The sequence below is a fragment of the Perca flavescens genome, chromosome 13 (assembly GCF_004354835.1).
Source record: "Perca flavescens isolate YP-PL-M2 chromosome 13, PFLA_1.0, whole genome shotgun sequence".
NCBI classification, from domain to species: domain Eukaryota; kingdom Metazoa; phylum Chordata; class Actinopteri; order Perciformes; family Percidae; genus Perca; species Perca flavescens.
This window is the reverse complement of record NC_041343.1, coordinates 4,259,995-4,278,754: the sequence shown is the minus strand read 5'-3', so window position 1 is coordinate 4,278,754 and position 18,760 is coordinate 4,259,995. Positions and strand designations below refer to the sequence as shown.

Genomic DNA, 18,760 nt, shown 5'->3' with positions numbered 1-18,760 from the left:
AACAAGTTTCAGACCTCATGCTGAGCGAGTAGTGAGGGAAAGGGGACCAAGGGGTACTGTCTTGTCCAACAACATCTGTGCCATTCATTCTGCATGGGATAAGGGGGGGGGGAGGCAGAAAACAAGGCTCAGTCTAGGGGAGGAGGGAGGCAAGAGCAGGTTGAAATAGGGGGGAGGTAACACAGAGAGGCCTGTTCTCCCAAGTCAGATCCCTTCCATTAATCAAATGTCTTCTGTGTCACTGATCAAATGCAGCAGAACATCTTTTTTATTATGTAGAACACTGCACAAGTTGACTAATTAAATCTCTGCTTTGATCATTCTGACAGAAAGGTATTTCACCCAGTTTTTTTTTTTTTTTTTTTTTTAAACACTAGGACAAATATGCAGTTGGTATTTTGATTTGTCAAAAACACAAACATTTCTTTCTCCTGCACAAAGTGCAGATTTCCCGTTTTCATTCCGAGTTCACATGCTCGGATGGAAATTATCAGACCAGAAGAATGTTTCTCTCTTGACAATCAACAACTTCAGAAAGGACGAAAATGGGCACAAAGGCTTCTCTTTCTTCCACTGCGTTGCTTTAATGTGACAACTCAAGCCCCCCCCCCCCCTCTCCTCCTCTACCCAAACCTCCCACCAGTCAACTAGCCAAGCAAATTTGTAGCTGCCTGTCTGCACAGTATGAGTCTCATACATCATCTTGGCTCGCCCATAAGAAGCAAACCAAGTCAAGCTTGTCAGAATGTTCTGCTATTATTTCAAACGCAGTCAGTTTGTCTGCTCTGAGTGGACTCCCAGAGTGGACAGAGATTACACTTGTGGTTTAGTCTGCGTTTTAATCTGCCTGTACACAAAAGTCACAAAAGGGACATTTGATCAGAACACAGCATAGAAAATCTGCTTAGAAATATAGGACATATTGGATAGGATAGAACAACAAAATGTAATTGTACAAAACACAACATCACATTCATTTTTAGTTTCACTTGTTTTCATTTTAGACATCGATGAGCTTGTCAGATGACAAGTTGAAGACAGCTGTGCCAAAAAAGTAAGAGATAGAGACAGAGACCCCTCTATGTGGTCTATATCCTCGATGTTCCACTCCCGGGATTGCTCCCGTTCTGACGGAAACTCCGCTGGATGTCCCTCTTTTCGGATGTCTGTTTTTGGATCTCCATTATCTTCCGCTTTCTTTGTGCTGTAATTTTAAACTCTGGTGGATTTATGAGGACTATGGTTAACCGCTCCTCAGATTTTGCAGAGGCACCGTTGCCTCGTCCGGCTTTTAGACGTTTGTGATTGGTTTAAAGAAATGCCAATAAACCAGAGCACGTTTTCCTCCCATCCCGGAATGCTGTGTGGACTAGCCAGACCCTCCTCTGCAGAGCTGTGGAGCAATGCCAGACTGATACTATGAGACAACTGATGGAGAGTCCCCAGAAGAACTGTCTACCAGCCTTGAGGACCTGGTTTGTAAGTGGGTCCAGTATGACACTTACCCCAAGGACATGATGGAGGCGATGGTCCTCGAGCAGTGTGTCAGGGTGCATGTTTCCAGAGATGCAGACCTGGGTTAAAGAGCGCATATAAGAGACAGCTGAGAAGGCTTGTAACAACGCATTATGTAATACAATGTCCATATGTAATACATTTATACCTCATTACATAACAACACCTGCATTATGTAATAATAAATTAATTTTGAGTCCCTATGATTCACACTAGAATTCATAAAATAAACCTGATGATAAATGAATAAAAAAAAGGAATGAAGACCATCCAGTTTGGTTGATTATTACATAATGGACCATATTACATTTTTGTTAAAAAATATATATAGAGGTTTACTCCTCGACGCAGGGGTCCTGGGTTGGACTCCGACCTGCGGTCCTTTTCTGCATGTCATTTCCCCTCTCTCTCCCCTTTCATGTCTTCAGCTGTCCTGTCAAATAAAGGCCTAAAAATGCCCAAAAAATCATCTTAAAAAATATATAAAATGTCAACCCCGCATTTTGTAAGAACGGCCGCATTATGTAATACTTTATGACAAAATGCGGAGAAATGTTTAAGAAGGTTTGGAAACATTAAACATCATGCTTTACTATAAGGAAGCAATAATAAAGTTAATAATCAAAGTTTTTACTTTTACTTCTAATAGTTAAGTACATTTAATATCAGAATGTTACTTTTGATATTTAAGAACACTAACTATCTGAGACTTTATAGCCTGGTGAGACCGTCCTGATCTGGCGAGCTCCAGTTCTCCTCCCAGATCAGTCTGGCATCTTGAGGCAGAGAAAATTTGGAGCCGTTCGCCAAACGACCGGGCCAATCAGCGTTGGTTTTGAGGTGGGTTAGGTGGTGATAGACCGATGGTTTATCCAATCAGCTAACCAGTATTATCAGCCAGCGGTAGCCCTAATTCTGTTAGCTGCTCGCTAATGCTTTTTTTCTCTTGGATCCTTCTTTTGGAATGTGGTCCGGGAACCTGAAATGGTGTCTTTTATTCCTAAATTTTAGTTACACAAACGGCAAAAATCCTTTACCGACATGTTGCTTGCATGCTGAGCTAACGAGCTATGCTTTGCCTTGTGGTTGTATTTTCATACGCTTCGTGGATCGGATTGGTACATTTGGCCCATCTATCACCAACATAGGTGATAGACAGATGGTTCATCCAATCAGCTAACCAGTATTTCCGGCCCTTCCCAAAACTTCTCCAACGGGAAAGTTCCCAGATGGATATGCCGAGCAAATGCGAAGCAATCCATCTGGCGGATTCAGGTTAGAGACTTTAAGAATTTTACTTTAGTAATATTCTAAAAGGTGACTTTAACTTCTACCAAAGTCATTTTCTGGTAAGGTCCTTGCACTTTTACTCAAGCATTGCTTTCAAGTAGTTTATACAAGACTGGTAACTAGTAACTAAAGCTGTAACAGATGAATGTAGTGGAGTAACTAAAGTAACTAGTAACTAAAGCTGTAACAGATGAATGTAGTGGAGTAACTAAAGTAACTAGTAACTAAAGTAACTAGTAACTAAAGCTGTAACAGATGAATGTAGTGGAGTAACTAAAGTAACTAGTAACTAAAGCTGTAACATGAATGTAGCGGAGTAACTAAAGTAACTAGTAACTAAAGCTGTAACAGATGAATGTAGCGGAGTAACTAAAGTAACTAGTAACTAAAGCTGTAACAGATGAATGTAGTGGAGTAACTAAAGTAACTAGTAACTAAAGCTGTAACAGATGAATGTAGTGGAGTAACTAAAGTAACTAGTAACTAAAGCTGTAACAGATGAATGTAGTGGAGTAAAAAGTCCAATATTTCTCTCTGAGATGTAGCGGAGTAGAAGTAGAAAGTGGCATGAAAAGAAAAGACTCAAGTAAAGTACAAATACCTCAACATTTTTACCTAAATACAGTACTTGAGTAAATGTGCTTAGTTACATTCCACCGCTGACTTTCTGATTATGTTGTGCTAGAAATGGTCTCTTATGCAGACAGTGGGGGGTACACAGCTTGTTCTCACTGAAGTTTCAAGGGCTGCAGGGGCACAGCACAACATCCTGGTCCCTGTAGAAAGCCATTCTCTATGGGCCCCTCCCCACGTCCACAGCTATTTATTCTACCATCTTTTTGAGCCCTCCTCCTCCTCTTTCCATCCCCAGTCCCACAACCCTGAAGGGCTGAGGTGATGAAAGCATGACATACCAACAAAAATGGCAGCTCATTTGGGCCATATCAAAACTTTCCTAAGAATAAGCAAGAGATTATATTGGCCAGGAATGTACACACAAGTCAAAGACGACTGTAAAACATGCCCTGAATGTAAGCTTACTGCAGGAAAACTCTCATCTCGCTCCCTGTAATGTCTACACCAGGTGAATGTATCGGTGTTGACATAGTTGGCCCAGTTGAAAGGAGTCAGGCAACAGGTTCATTTTGGTCATCTGTGACTATGCAGATAGGCACCCAGAAGGCCAAAATCCTACCCCTTGAAAGACGTCACAGCTAAGCAAGTAGCTAAAGCCATGCTGGAGTTAGACCTTAACTTTGACATCCACTTGAATGACTAAAAGCCGGTACACACCAACCAGACGGCCGACCCTCGGCAGAAAAGCCAGTCGGGTCCCCGAGATCCAAAAAACTGCCTCGGAACACACTGAGGCGACACCGACTTGAGAAACGTAATACGTTTCCATAGCAGCAGGCGGCGCTACTCTGTATTGTTGCCCAAGAAATGAAAACAAGGACGAACGCGTCACATGGGTTTGTTTTCTCCGGAAATTCAAAGCCAGACTGTCATGGCGGCTCGTTCAGAATACGATCTCATATTGTACTAAAATAGTTCACTGAAACATGTTTCTGAAAACATTTGAAGAGAGAAATAGGCCGTGCAGTTGCTGAATCTGTCTTTATTTCAGATCTACGGTGCCTCTGCAAAATAGCTTCGGGATGGAACTTGTTTTGGTGGAACATGTGTACTTTCAAAAGTAGTTTTAGTCGTGCAACAGAAAACTCAGATTGGACAGATAGTCTAGCTAGCTGTCTGGATTTACCCTGCAGAGATCTGAGGAGCAGTTAACCATAGTCCTCACAAATCCACCGGAGGTTAGAACGCCAACACAGAGAAAGAGGAAGGGGACGGACATCCGGCAGAATTTCCGACGGCACCGGATCAATCCCGGAAGTGTAATGTCGTGGATATAGACTATTTTTAGACAGACTTGGAAAAATTGTGAACCTATTCGTCAATGTTGGCAGTGGTGAGGATGATGAAATACCGGCATATTTCTAAAGTGATAATCAAAGCTATTAACATTTCGATCTAATTTCCATTCCGTATCAAGCATATTTCTGAATCACTTTATTTTGGTTGGCGTTGCTCTGCTGTGCCAAACTGTACGTAAAAGGTAGGTCAATCCAAAAGCTAAGATATTAAAACACAGGCCAGTCTGAGTCGAGCAGGATCTGAGCATGCTCTGCGGATCACTGTGGCCACCCATGTTCAGCTATTGTCAACGTTTTCTTTAACCAGTGTAGCCATTGCTTTCCTAAGCCTGACCAATATTCAACCATGGCTTCCACACTGTCAAAATGAAACCCCCCCATGGGGCTGAGCTTCGGCCCACGATGGGGTGTCATGTCCAAGCAGCAGAGGGGCTATTGGTGAGCGACCTGACCTCTGGTCTGTAATCGCCGTCCAACCGAGAAGCAGAGCTTTAGGGTAATTCCTTCCTGAGAGAGAGAGATGTAAAAGGCCAAGGCAACACCGGCATCTCAGATCGAGGACTTTGCCCCTCTCTAGTGTGTGTCGCAATGATAGCATCCCCTGGCTTTATACAAAAGTGCACAATAGAGCACGGCCAGGCAGCGCTGAGAAAAAACTCTCCTTGGCCCCAAGACTGCATAGTTTGTTGCTCGGGTGACAAGGCCCTGGTCCATTTCCACGTTCTATCCCCAACTCTTTCACAGCAGCGCTAAACACCCTGCCAGTGGATGTCTTCAGGTTTGCCAGACATCCACTTGTTGGCTAATAAACCCTTATTTATTCCAACGCCTATATAAGGATTTAAAATGAACTCCTTCACTTTTAGTTTCCCCGGAGCGCTCATCAAGTTTTATTTACCAAACTTTTTGAAAAGGACTGCAAACATTGCCATCTGCTTGATTTAACATGAACTGAAACGCATTCTTTTGGGATAAGTGCACCAACTTTGACCAAAATCTTTCATGGACATTCAGTGTTGTGGGTGCTGGGTGGGGCGGTGACGGTATCCATATCACAGAGGGCGAGAGGGCTGAGGATGTGAACGGCGAGCCACAAGTTCTGCTTGAATGCGTCTGAATGCAGGAGAGGAGGAGGAGAGGAGCACACCCCGTCCCCTCCCCAGTTTGAAAACCGAGCGCCGTGAGCTTTCTGCTCGCACCTCTTTTCCCTTGCATTGCTCCCCCTTTCTCCATCTCGCCCGCCCCCGTCTCTTTATATGTCCAGCTGGCAGTGCCACAAAGACTCTGTCTCCCAGTTCCGAATGATCCTCAAAACCCCCACATGCTTTGTTCTGCTCATTTTCCCACTCCCGAGAGACAGGGTTTAGTAGCAAAAATTGAAATGAGGAAAGGATAGAGGGAGCGAGTAAGATGTGGGGGAGAGAGCGACTAAAAAGGTAAGGTAGAGGGAGAGTGTGAGAACGAGAGAGTAGACCAAAGAATACTGCCAGAGCTTCAATACAAAGACTTTGGGGATTCAGATACCCTGAGTTTGCAGACTTCAAGACAGCCAGGAATTGACGTAAACAGCTTTTGTATCAGGACCTGGACATATAAACTGCAGCGGAGTGCTCTCAAAAGGACAAGTCAAAGTGAGAGAACCAAAACAGTCCTGTTGAACTTAAATCTTAGCCAGCTGAACCACTCTTTCCAGTTTCAGTGCACTTTAATCGGCTCGTCCCCCGGTAGCCACTTTCTGCGGGGGCTAAGATCATGTTTCGCGGTAATCACGCGGTCAATTACAGGCAACAAGTCCCTCCAGGTTGAAAGGTTTTGGATCCCCTGTCCCACCCTGCTGGAACCCCCCCCCCAGTTCCCTAGCTTGTGTGAAATCATGCGGTGGATTGTTGTGCAGAAAAAGGACCACAGTATGGAGATGTGGGCTGGAACTAATAGGATTGGTTTTGATTCATTAGATTATCTTTCATCATCCTGGTTGGAATTCCACTCCACGTCTCCTCAGGCTTCACACTTTTAAAATGGAGGTGGGGAGTGGGGGGCAAGTGTTTATAATTGAGCCTCTAGACTGCAAATGCTCATTACTCTCTATGGAATCATCTGCTTATTCATACCCCATGTAATCAGCATCATAACCATGCCGATGTAGCACTGTGTTTGTCAAAGTCCTGACAACACAGCACAGGGTATGATTCAATGGTTGGCAACATGCGTAACCAAAATGTAGAATAGCAATACACAACATCATATATATATATATATATATATATATATATAACAACAATTTTCTATTTTAATAGGATAATGCATTGGAGAGTGCCCAGATTAAGCTCCTCTGAGGCTCTTTTGCATCCCTCAATCACATCGTTTATGTGTATATTACTCTGTAGTATAGTATATACCAATAAACTAAATAGCAAAAAACAATGATACTATAGCTTCTAAATAACGTCTCGCAGATAAATCTACAACTGTTGGTTACTGTTATGTTACATATGCTGTGAAGGAAATGGACAAAGTGGCAGCCCAAAGCATTCTGGGTCGTTATAGTAGAGGTTTCCTTTTTCATAAAAAAAAATAAATCACCTGCCCAATCCTCCCTTAAACGTCTTACTACACACACACAAACTCACCATGGACCTTGCTACCAGCTGAGCCAGCAGCAGATTGTTTCCCGGAAAGCTTAAATGTTTGCTGAGAAGATTGGTACCACTCTACAGTAAATAAGAAGTAGGGCTGTCCTTGATCAAAGAAATTCTTAGTGGACTAACATTCATACGATTTTGTCGACTAATTGATTAGTTGATTTATTCGATCTGTAAAACGTTTCTCCACAAAGAATCATGCAAAAGCACCCCTTTAGATCTTGTTTAAAGTCATTAAAAGCCTTGAAACAAGTCATTCAGCTTGGAAAAAAAAAGCATAAAAAATGCCTAATCAGCTAAAGAAATCTTAGTCGACTAAGACATAAATAATATACAAATACAACAATCTGGGGTACTGTTTGATATCTCCTTTCTGTTGGTTGTACACACACACACACACAGTCAACAAGCACAGTTATGAAGAAAACACTGGCACCGGCTCTCCTGCTGTTTCTGTTTGGGATGCATTCTGTAGTGGGGGGCGGGGGGGGGCTCTGCTCAGCCCTGCTTGTCGTAAGTTGTGTCCCATCAGCGGTGTGATCCCTCTGCCAGCTCCGACCCTGGCAGCTCTAGTGTGTTCTTAAGGCCTTGGCATGCACTGGCTCCAGGAAATGAAAGGGGAGCAGCATGAAGAACATCACTAGAAAGACTGCACCCGCCACCGCCAGCAGTATATAGCGGCCGATGAACAAAGTGTCCACTATCTGTATAGAGAAAGAGGGAATGTGTTTACTTTCAGGAGTTCTTAATAACTACACACTAGAGCTTATTTTTTTTAAACCGTGTAAATAGTTTCCAAAGCATGGGAAAAGCACAGCTCTTCAAAATGCAGTGTTTCCTCTATTAGCCACTAGATGTCAGGAGCGGGCCTTCACAAAGGCTTTGTGTAGCAGCAGAGTGATAAGTGACATGAATGTATACAGACATTTTAACAGGGCAATCTACAACAATGTGTTGCCTTGAAAGTTGAATCAAACAGTAACAAATTAAGTTGACACATTTATTTTTCATACATTACTAACGGTTGACAATGCAGAATAACTGACGGTCACCACAAGTCGGACTGATAAGAGTTCACACCGGGACCTTCAAGGGACACTCATTCAGTATTTCTGAACAGCGAGCAGTCACCTGGCCCAGCCATGCTGCTGTAGAATGGGAACGGACTGATGCAAGCTGGGACATATCTGGCCATTGACAGACAAGGGTTACGTTTTACAGTAGCTGGCTTCTTTGTGACAAACCCAGGGACTGCTGTCAACTGGGGGCTTTGACAGAAGAGTGCATATTTGGCTACATGGATGCACAGTTAGATTTAATTTGAGATAATCCCGAATGATAAATTGCCTAACTCCGTGCTGCATTGGGACTGTTTTGTCTGTTGTGGAAGTGACAGAGACCTCAAAGTCAACTCAAACAAACTATGAATGGGACATTTTGGGTCCTAAATGGTAGAACAATGGCAGAAAAAAAAGAAGCAAATTCCCTAGTGTCCTCTTCAGTAAGCGCTTCAAAATTGGAATTAGAGATCATAGTTTACTACTTACAACTAATTTTACTGTTTGGGTGTAATAAACATTTACAAAACAACACTTAACCAGTAGTGATGAATTGATTCCATGTACTAGATTTATATCTGTTCCAATACTGATGTTATTATTGTTTTAGGAGATAATTTTGTTTACATTTTAGGCCTTTATTTTTGATAGGATGGCTTTGAAATGAAAGGGGAGAGAGAGGGGGGAATGACATGCAGCAAAGGGCTGCAGGTCGGAACTGAACCCGCGGTCTCTACGTCGAGGACTAAGCCTCTGTATATGGGCGCCCACTGATCTTATTTAACAGAACCCACCATACTGTTGTTACCCAATTGTTATTTTATAACCCTTAGAGAATGTTTTGAATTTGCAAAAGCCTAATATTAAAGTCAGTGTATTAATGACTCCGCTTGAAGTTAAGTAATCTCTTGTTATCTTCAGGCGCTGACACACCAACCCAACGGCCCACCGTCGGCAGAAAAGCCAGTCGGACTGATCAGTCGGCTCCCGTCTCTCAAAGAAGGGCCTCGGAACACACCGAAGCGACGCCGACTTGAGCGTACGTTCTGCACGTGCGCGAGACGTAACACGTCTCCATGACAGCAGGTGCCGCTAATCTGTGTTGTCGCCCAAAAAAATTAAAAACGAAAATGACGGAACATCTCTCTAGACCTCGTAAACACAAAGCACGCTGTCGTCAGTCGCTGTTTTCATCAGAGAGAGGTGATAGTAGTCAAGAAGGACCGTTGTTGTCATTACTCGCTGAATGGAAGAAAATACGATGGCGAGTAATAAGAAGATACTGGCGGTGTCATCTCACGGGCTTCTTCTTGTGGAAGAAGCACTGATTCGCTAGTCAAGGGCTAGCAATCCACCAATCTGGTTGGTCATTGAGTCCGAATGCCCACTGGCCGATTCAACAAGTCAAATCGGTCAAAATGGATGCAGACGGCTCCTCTGGCTGACGACGGCACGGAACACACGGAACAGACTCGAGTCACCGACCTCGCCAGACTGTCCGACGGACGATTATCAGCTTGGTGTGTCAGCGCCTTAACATATAGAAAAATGGGCCAGCCCATTCCCAGAGAGAGAAAGACAAGTACTAGTATTGAATCAACAATCAGCCAATACTCTGAGTTTAGTAAACAGAAGCAGTATGAGGACTAGCATGATGCCCTGCCCTGACTGTATCAAAGCCAGTTTCAGCACTGCCTTTTCAAACCTGGCCACAGGCTCTGACATGTAGCCAAGCGGTGGCTATTGATTATATATATATATATATATATATATATATATATATATATATATATATATATATATATATATATATATATATATATATATATTGAATCAGAATCAGATCTGTATGTTATATTCAGGGAATAACATGTGCAGCAGTGTATTTAAAGATTGTTGTTTCACTGTTCTCTCACAAACTGCAGAATACTGATGCAGATTCTGGGTTGCTATTTTCTGATCCTGCTGTTCTTTATCTAAATGGGATGATCAGTGGGGACACTTGCCTGAGTAATGAGTCAATTACCAGATCTGAAGCAAACGAGGCGCAGGAGGACTTGGAGAAGCAATAGATCCTCTAGATTGGCATTGGTGTTGCTGAAGTTAGACAAAGTATGGAGTTGATAAAGTTTGAATCAACACTCCACTGATAGCTGTGGGTCTGTGTTAATATTTAGAGCATGAGCCACCCATGAATACGTGAATACAAACGCAAGAAAAAGCCCCTAAGCCAGATAATACCAGAAGAGTAACAGCCCTACTGCTGACTAAAGACAGATTTAACAGGGACTGTTGTGTAAGAGTAGGTGTGTGTGTGTGTGTGTGTGTGTATATGTGTATGTGTGTGTGTGTGTGTGTATAAATCCACTGGTGTCTAGGAGAGGTGGGGATGATGTATGCCGTCTCTTATGGATGCATTTAACACATCTCACTTTTTAATTTGCCAATTACACAGCAAGCAGGAACTTGCGAGTGTGGCCCATGTTTTATTAATGGGCCACTGAGCGCACGGGTGGTAGCTGGCAGACGGGTGGGGGGCAGGTGGTGGTGTAGTATAAACCACCCCCACCCCTAGTCTGGGACTGGCCTAATTGGCACTGTGATATTTTACTTTTGTTTAACAGCAAGAGGTTAGACATTTCTTCCACAGGGGAACACACAGCCAGCCATATACATCACGTGTCCGTGTGCAGGTAAGATTGCAGGTTTTGTGTGCATCCTCTGAAAATGAGTCCGCATGAAAACATGATGTGGAACACAAGACATCATTCAAAGTCCCCAGTAGAGCAGCATTTTACCTTCACATGTATTTTTACCGTTGTTTCAATATGGTTTCTGATTCTATTTGAGGATGTTTAATACTTATAATTCCTAGTTCTGGATGAAAACTGTCTATTGACATTGATTTATTTCAGTTTAAAATACCAAAGATGAGTCATAGAGGTAGCTGGTACAGGATGCCTCTGGCTAAGTCAGCTAACCCACGGAAGCTCAATTCTTACAGACTTAATTTCAATCTTTTTTCTTAAGGTGTTCTTCTTACATTTTGTGTATTGTATTTTATTATTTGGAAGATTCATACTGTCAGTGTTGTTATGTGTGTGCGTGTGTGTTGACGTTGTAATGACATGCCGAATCGGCAATCTTCTGCATTTGTGGACAATGAAAGATGTAAACCCCTTAAAAATAAGCAAAAGAAAAATATATTCAATTGATTTAAAAAAATAATAATAGTATTCTACTGTAAGAAGACTCCTTATAATTGCTACATCCTACAGCATGTAAGCTAATTAATTAATATAATGTATACCCTCCCAACAGGCCAGTTGATCATTAACAAGGGTTAAAAACTCTATACAAAGCAAACCAATGGGCGGTGATGACTTTTTGCTAGCATTATAAGGTGTCATTATTACAAGTGATTTTATATGTGACCTCTTTAAACACTGGAATTCATTTCTGTTATTGCCATGGGTTGATTTTACCCATAAGCCTTGTACAGAAATCCAGGAAGTCCCATTGCTGCCTCTCTCTCTCTGTGTTGCTGGTCTGGTATCTGCCTTTGCACAAAAAGCTATAAAATGTGAGCTCGCTATTTCTATGGGGCGGCAGCTTGCTTGGCAGATCTGGCCAGCTTATTGGCACGACCCAGAGGCAACATGGGGGAGTGTTTGTTCTGTGTTGCTGTTGGACTGAGATAAAGCAGAGCAGGCCTTTATGACAAGCACCATACACAGACGCGCACACACAATGACACATGCTATTTACAAGCTTACAGTACTGAGGATACTGGCTTATATCAGAGTTAGGCTTTTATTTGGGATAGGTTGTTTATATTCACCTGCCTCAAACCAAAATGGAGCCTATATCCTCATCAGTACACATAATGGAATGCTGTTTTTAGATAGGACCACACGTGATCTGAGCTTTGCCTTTGGCTCACACACACACACACACACACACACACACACACACACACACACACACACACACACACACACACACACACACACACACACACACACACACACACACACACACACACACACACACACACACACACACACACACAAAATATGAATTACCTTTGAGATCTTGAGACCATACATGCGTCCTAAAGATACATTTTTGTTCTACTGCGGTCACCAATAAGCATGAAATAAGAGACAACTTTCGTTTCCTTTACTGTTCTTAAATGTGTGATTTAAATATCAGTTTTTGGGAGCACAAAAGTGAGTATGAGATATCCATTCAGCTAAAGTAAGCTATTTGTTTGTGGGCTCTGAATCCTCATTTTCACTCAGTGGTCTCTGTACCCAAAACATTTGGTAGCAAATGAAAGCCAAATGGCCTCACAACAGAACTGAAAGGATCCCAGGCCTGCTGTTATTTCCAACTGAAGTACATTATGCACAGACGATAATAACACAAGACTGTGTTTTTAAGGACCCCCTCGAAAATGAGATGATTCATCTCAAGGGGTTATCATTCTAATAAATGCTCTATAATGCAATAAATAGTCTGATAATTACTACTAATTACAATAGATCCTTGTCATGGATTTGGCAGCGGTATACGTTTAAATTGCCTCTTCATGTAGTGAAATGTCAATCCAGCACGTAAACAGCTTTCAAACCAAATCGGTCACATTTCTAACGTACATATTTCTCTGTGGTATTTGCATTTTAATATAGTACGACATATCCATTCCTATTGTAGGCAGGACAAGAGATATTACTCTATTTAGTTGACAATGCAAATAGGGCTGGGCGATATGGAGAAAATCAAATATCACGATATTTTTGACCAAATACCTTGATATCGATACCGCAACAATATTGTAGAGTTGACTATTGGTGCTTTCAGTATATATTTACACAATGAGATTTTTGATAAATAATCATCAGTAATGTAGCTATAATGTCTAAGTGGGTAAAGGCAAATAATAGAACAGCAAGAACAGTCTGGTAAGTTCAGAAAATTACATCACTTTACTGCAATGCAGCCTTTAAAACCAGGGAAAGACACCACTTATGCCTCATTACGATATCCAAAATCTAAGACGATATCTAGTCTCATATCACGATATCGATATAATATCGATATATTGCCCAGCTCTAAATGGGCAAATGTATCTATATTTTTGTAATTTATTTCATGCCTTTGTTGTTTAATGTAGACAACCTTATGCTTGTTTTTTTTTGTTTTTTTAACTCCATGCTTACTTGTGTTTAATTTGTAGATGTCAGGACGTTTGTAATTGCTCATTATATATTTTTTTCTCTTCCTTAGGTGAGATTCCTTCTAAAAGCCCCTGGGGGTTTTCTTAAACTCACCTGCACAATCTTTCTTTTATTGTTGTGTTTCTGTTGTCTTGATTTTTTTGTGCAAATAAATAAATACATAGAGATGACTATTACAATTAACTGACGCAGAGGTGTGAGTATCGTAGTGTAAAGGTGTGCGAGATCAGTGCATAGAGCTCACCTCTATCTCTTTGAAAGGGGGAGTTGTTTCTGGGCTGCGAGGGAAAAACACCAGCACCAAAGTGATGGTGAGAGCCAGAAACCCAACGGGGATAACGCCTAACCTGGCAAAACACAAAGCACACACACAGTTCAAACACACAGCATAACATGAGGACTCCCACTGCTGATTTGCAGTGAACGCAGGATTATCTAAGGATAATGTCATTTTAAAGCGCCATTTAAAACAATGGCATTCTTGATTGCATTTTGAAAAGTTGTTAACTTTTCAATCAAGTAAATAGCACCATGTTTCACCCAATTTAAACTTTCCTGTAATGGCACCTTAAACAAGTGTGCAGTGTTTGGTCTCACAGTGCATTCTACACACATATAAACATGTACTGACTTTAATAGTATTAAGGTCTGCTTTTGTTATTGCAAGTATTAATCAGCAGGGATTTGAAGGTCATGGATGAAGGTGCAGCAATCAACTACAGCAGCATGTGGGTATAATCCATTGTTTCATAGAATTTCAGTAAGTCTGCGAAATATGAGAGTTGCAACCTTTTCTGTGTGAAATCCAGTGTTAACAAAAAAAGCTAGTTTAACACATTTTTCTGTTTCAGAAATCGATTCATAACTGTTAAAACAGCTAAAGGTCTCTTCTAAATCTGGGTCCACTCTTTAATTTGGCGCTTCATTCGACTATATTTCAGCTTTGAGTTCGTTGTAACTAACCTTAGGCTACATTTTTCCTCCCTTTAAAAAAGGTGCCCTGCCATGCAAAACCGTTTTTACTTGCATTTTTTGAATTATAGGTCCATAGTTAGGTCCATATATGTTTGTGTTATGTGGTGAATGTTAAAATGAACTGCTACCTTCTCTGTCAGCTCTAGCCACTAAAAAGAAATAAGCGGAGAAATCAGGCCAATTACAAAAGCTGGTCAGACTGACATCATGTTTCCTGACCTCATTACTATTTATTAGCTCGCCCAGTTGGGCTGGGTAAAGGATGCTGATAGCCAGGCTCTCATTGGCTAGCTGTTAGCCAATCAGATTCAAACAGCTTAGCTTGTTGAATATTAATGAGAACTGGCAGAAATAGAGCTGAGTCTTCCTGCAGGCTTTCTATACCAAACTAGAATGGCTTGAAAGCATTTTTTTTTTCCACAAAAAATGTTACAGAGTCCATGGTAGAACTTCAGACATTACCACAAAGTAAAGAAATACGTGTGGCAGGGCACCTTTAACACAACACTGTGTTCATGAAACATCATTTTTGGAGGAAACCTTACTAATGCCGCGGCTTAAGTTATTTATGTTCCAGAGGGCGTGTGCTTTGGCCAATAATCAAATCGACGTTAAAGTGGAGGAAATGTCAAGGGAATAAGGCATGGACGGATTCACAGTCACATACTGATAAACTGTCTCCTATCTGGGCTATTCTCCGTCAATGTATGAATGCTGTCATGTTCTAACTGGGTTAGTGTAAGGAGCAGTATGTGGAGGTGCTGTTCTCACTCACTTTGCCGATCCAGACGCTCTGAGCAGCATCATCCCAAACACAAGAGCTGCAATCCAAACGATGGTTATAACGAAAACACCCGTACCGACTCCCCCCACGGTGCTTGCCATTTTGATAAGCAACGTTTCAAAGTAACGTTAGTTTACAGTTGATCGGTAAAGTGGGTGAAATATGATTTTAGGACCGACGTTCGTAACATTGCTAAGCAATGTTGTAACGTTTGCTTTAACAAATTAACCAAGCTAGCTAGCTGGCTACATTAGCTAGCTAACTGGAACTTCCACGGTAAGGTAGCTGCCACTGCTAACGTAAGCTCTTCTATGCTTAGACCGACAGTTGCATGCTAAGTGAAACATGTAACTTATGTTGATGTTCGACAAGCACATTCCCCCGTAAACATGAACCTTTTCTGTCCATTAACCAGTCTTTCTCAAGTAGCATTCAGTTCAAGGCATATAGTTCTCTATCGCGTCTCCTGCTTCCTGGTAACAGCAAACTGGAGTTTGATTGGTTACACGAACTCAAGACGGGCCAATTATATGCGTCTTTACTGAGAATCCGAACACTGTCTAGGCTACAGAACGTGTCTGACTCTCGGCACCCATTTGTTCTTTTACCTTTCTTCTGTATAGCATACTGTAGCAACATTTCTATTTACTTTTCACAATTCACTATTTATTTATAGACTTGAGGCCAGACTTGTTTGTCTTTATCTTGAGAAGCTGGTTTTATTTTATTATTATTTTTTTTATCCCTAGACCTATCGCTCAAAAGCCACCTCATCACCGAATCGATAACTAACAACCAAGTAAAATCAATAACATCCAAACAATCAAGACTGAGTGGTCCTTAATCACCACAGCCTTAACACACACACACACACACACACACACACACACACACACACACACACACACACACACACACACACACACACACACACACACACACACACACACACACACACACTATGCGCGCGCGCATAATCTGGACCGGTAGCCTACTTTAGATGCTATTTTAAACAAGCGACAATAATGCATTCGAGAATAAAGCCCATTTGATCCAGACATTTAAGGCTATGCTTCCATTATCACCGCAGGTGGTCATACAGGCTAGCTGTGCCTATTTGGTTTTACCGGTGGCTGGTCACTGCACTTCTAAGCTACAGCTTCTGTGTCCTTTTGACATTTTATTCCAAACACTGGTTAGACAGTGGTTAGATGAGTGTGTTGTAGGCCTAGTGGTCAGCCTCGGTTCGGAAGTTACAGTGCGCTTCTTAAACGTGCATGCGCCAATTAGGTCAAGGCTTGGTCAGGCTGTGTGACGACTCCAAAACGTCATCAAGGCTCAAAGTATCAGCCTATAGCCATGTAGCGTTATGTAGCCTAGATCAGTGTCTCTCAAACTGTTTTCAATATTGTAGGCCTACCCCCTTTGAATTGCTTTTTTTTTTTAAGCCAAGTACCCCCTGACCAGCGCAAAATGTCTCCAAACTGGACGACGTTATAGGACACTTTTAGTATGGACAAGAGGGTTTCTGCAAAGTTCTGTTCTATTGACAACAAGTCAACTTTTCTTCTGTGTGTTTTCAGCTGGCGAGATAGACATCTCTGTCTATTGGCTCTTATTCGCAGCAGTGGTAGGCCTACTGGTTTCCACCTGTCTTTTTGAAGCATGTCATTATGAACGTGGAGCGACAAGGGCTGGCCAGATCCGCGCCTGTTTCAGCGCGTTCGTGCGTGTGTGCGCTCCAGCCAGTCCCACTAGAAGTAGTGGTGCCTCGGCGCGCTTCCTGGAAGAAGACATGTTGCCTTTAAGTGACCCTCGTTAGATCCATGCATCCAGCTTTTATTAATGGATAACAAGCCATATGGAAGGAGTGGATTCGATTTGATAGCAATCCAAACTAGCAAACTGTGCAGTTCTCACTGTGTAGCCTACATTCCCTCAGCTGATTTGATGTCCTCCGCTATCCCCCACAGCATTACAGACTGTGCCAGAATGAGAGAGCAAGTAGCAATACAACATTATTCTCTGATTCTAATGGGCCCTGAGTTAATAACCTAGTGCCCAGGGTCTTGTTTCTCTTTGAGCCATTATATGCTCAGTCGCTGCAGGTAGACCTGAATATATAGGCATGGAAATAACTGAGTTTAGAGAGCATATGACTACATAAAACAGTGTACTAGATGGGTAAATAAACAAATGTTGAAATGGACCTTATGAAATTTACCTATAGGCTACAATAATGTCATCAATGTTGCTGCTCTGGTGACTAGCCTATAATTCAGAAGGCTAGTTTAAGGGTGCCGTAGGTAGGATTGGGAAGATCCAGGACTTAGCCAAACAATTTGAACATCGACAACTTCTCAGTCCCTCCCCCCTTTCTGCTAAAGCCCAAAACGGTCTCTTAAGATTTTTGCAAATCCCACTACAGGCTGTAGGTGGAGCCATAGGAGCCAGATATGTTTTTTTAAATGACCTACTTCATGTAGTTCTACTGGAACATAGGGTCAGTTTCAGCAAATATGACAGAAAGTTAGTTTTTATACCTACTGCACCTTTAACATATAGGCAATAATAACAATAATAATAATAATAGATTTTATTTAAAGGCGCCTTTCTCGGCACTCAAGGACACCGTACAGGGATACATAAGACATTTAAAAGCAGCAAAAATATAAATGTCTTATGTATCCCTGTACGGTATCCTTGAGTGCCGAGAAAGGCGCCTTTAAATAAAATCTATTATTATTATATAGGCAATAGGGCAGAATGAGTAGCTTTATTAGCATATGATTGGAAAATTGCAAAAAGATAACAAGGGATTCATCAGGTTTCTTTTAAGAAATAGCCTAAAACAAAGCCTGAAATGTATAGGCTAACCCTTGTAATCTCACCATCCTGTGCGTGCTTGTGTAACATTCTTCTCTCTTCTCATTCCCACAACACATCTGGAAGCAAATGGAAAAAACCGAATAAGATTATGTGGTGCTTTGTTTTGTGTAAATGTCAAACGAGTACAGGAGACAGTCAGTGTATCCTATTTGTGGGTGATATTAAAAAACGCTGGGATTGTAAAACTGTCCTTCAAGATGATCAGGAAAAACAAACGATGCAGGAAGAATGAAAGGTGTGTTTTTCTGTGCTCCATCCCCTCCAGGTCACAGCTTTGAAGCAGTGTTGAGCACTCATTTTGTCTTTTTTTTTTACCCTCCGAGACGGATGTTCTGCAGGTTCCCGTATTTCCCATGGACACTGGAAGGCATCAGCAGCCCGGGTGTCGGGGAAAAACGGGGAGCGGAGATGGAGGTGGGAGGGGCCTGGC

The 18,760-nt window shown here is 41.9% G+C and overlaps 1 protein-coding gene across 4 annotated transcripts; it reads right to left on the bottom strand.

Moving 5' to 3' along the window:
• Positions 1-9: 9 nt before the first annotated feature.
• tmem218 (transmembrane protein 218) lies at positions 10-15,967 on the bottom strand. Of its 4 annotated transcripts, none has more exons than XR_003694026.1 (5): positions 15,433-15,967; positions 13,927-14,029; positions 7,370-8,085; positions 1,506-1,574; positions 10-89 (listed from the first exon to the last, which is right to left on the bottom strand). XR_003694026.1 is itself a non-coding variant. In XM_028594497.1 (3 exons), exons 1-3 carry the CDS (start codon positions 15,540-15,542, stop codon positions 7,951-7,953), a joined length of 348 nt encoding a protein of 115 aa, XP_028450298.1. In that variant the 5' UTR covers positions 15,543-15,967; the 3' UTR covers positions 7,096-7,950. The 4 variants fall into 4 exon arrangements, 1 of the variants encoding a protein (XP_028450298.1); XR_003694027.1 differs by lacking the exon at positions 10-89 and adding an exon at positions 1,361-1,393; XR_003694025.1 differs by lacking the exon at positions 10-89 and having other exon boundaries at positions 1,341-1,574.
• Between the last annotated feature and the right edge of the window lie 2,793 nt (positions 15,968-18,760).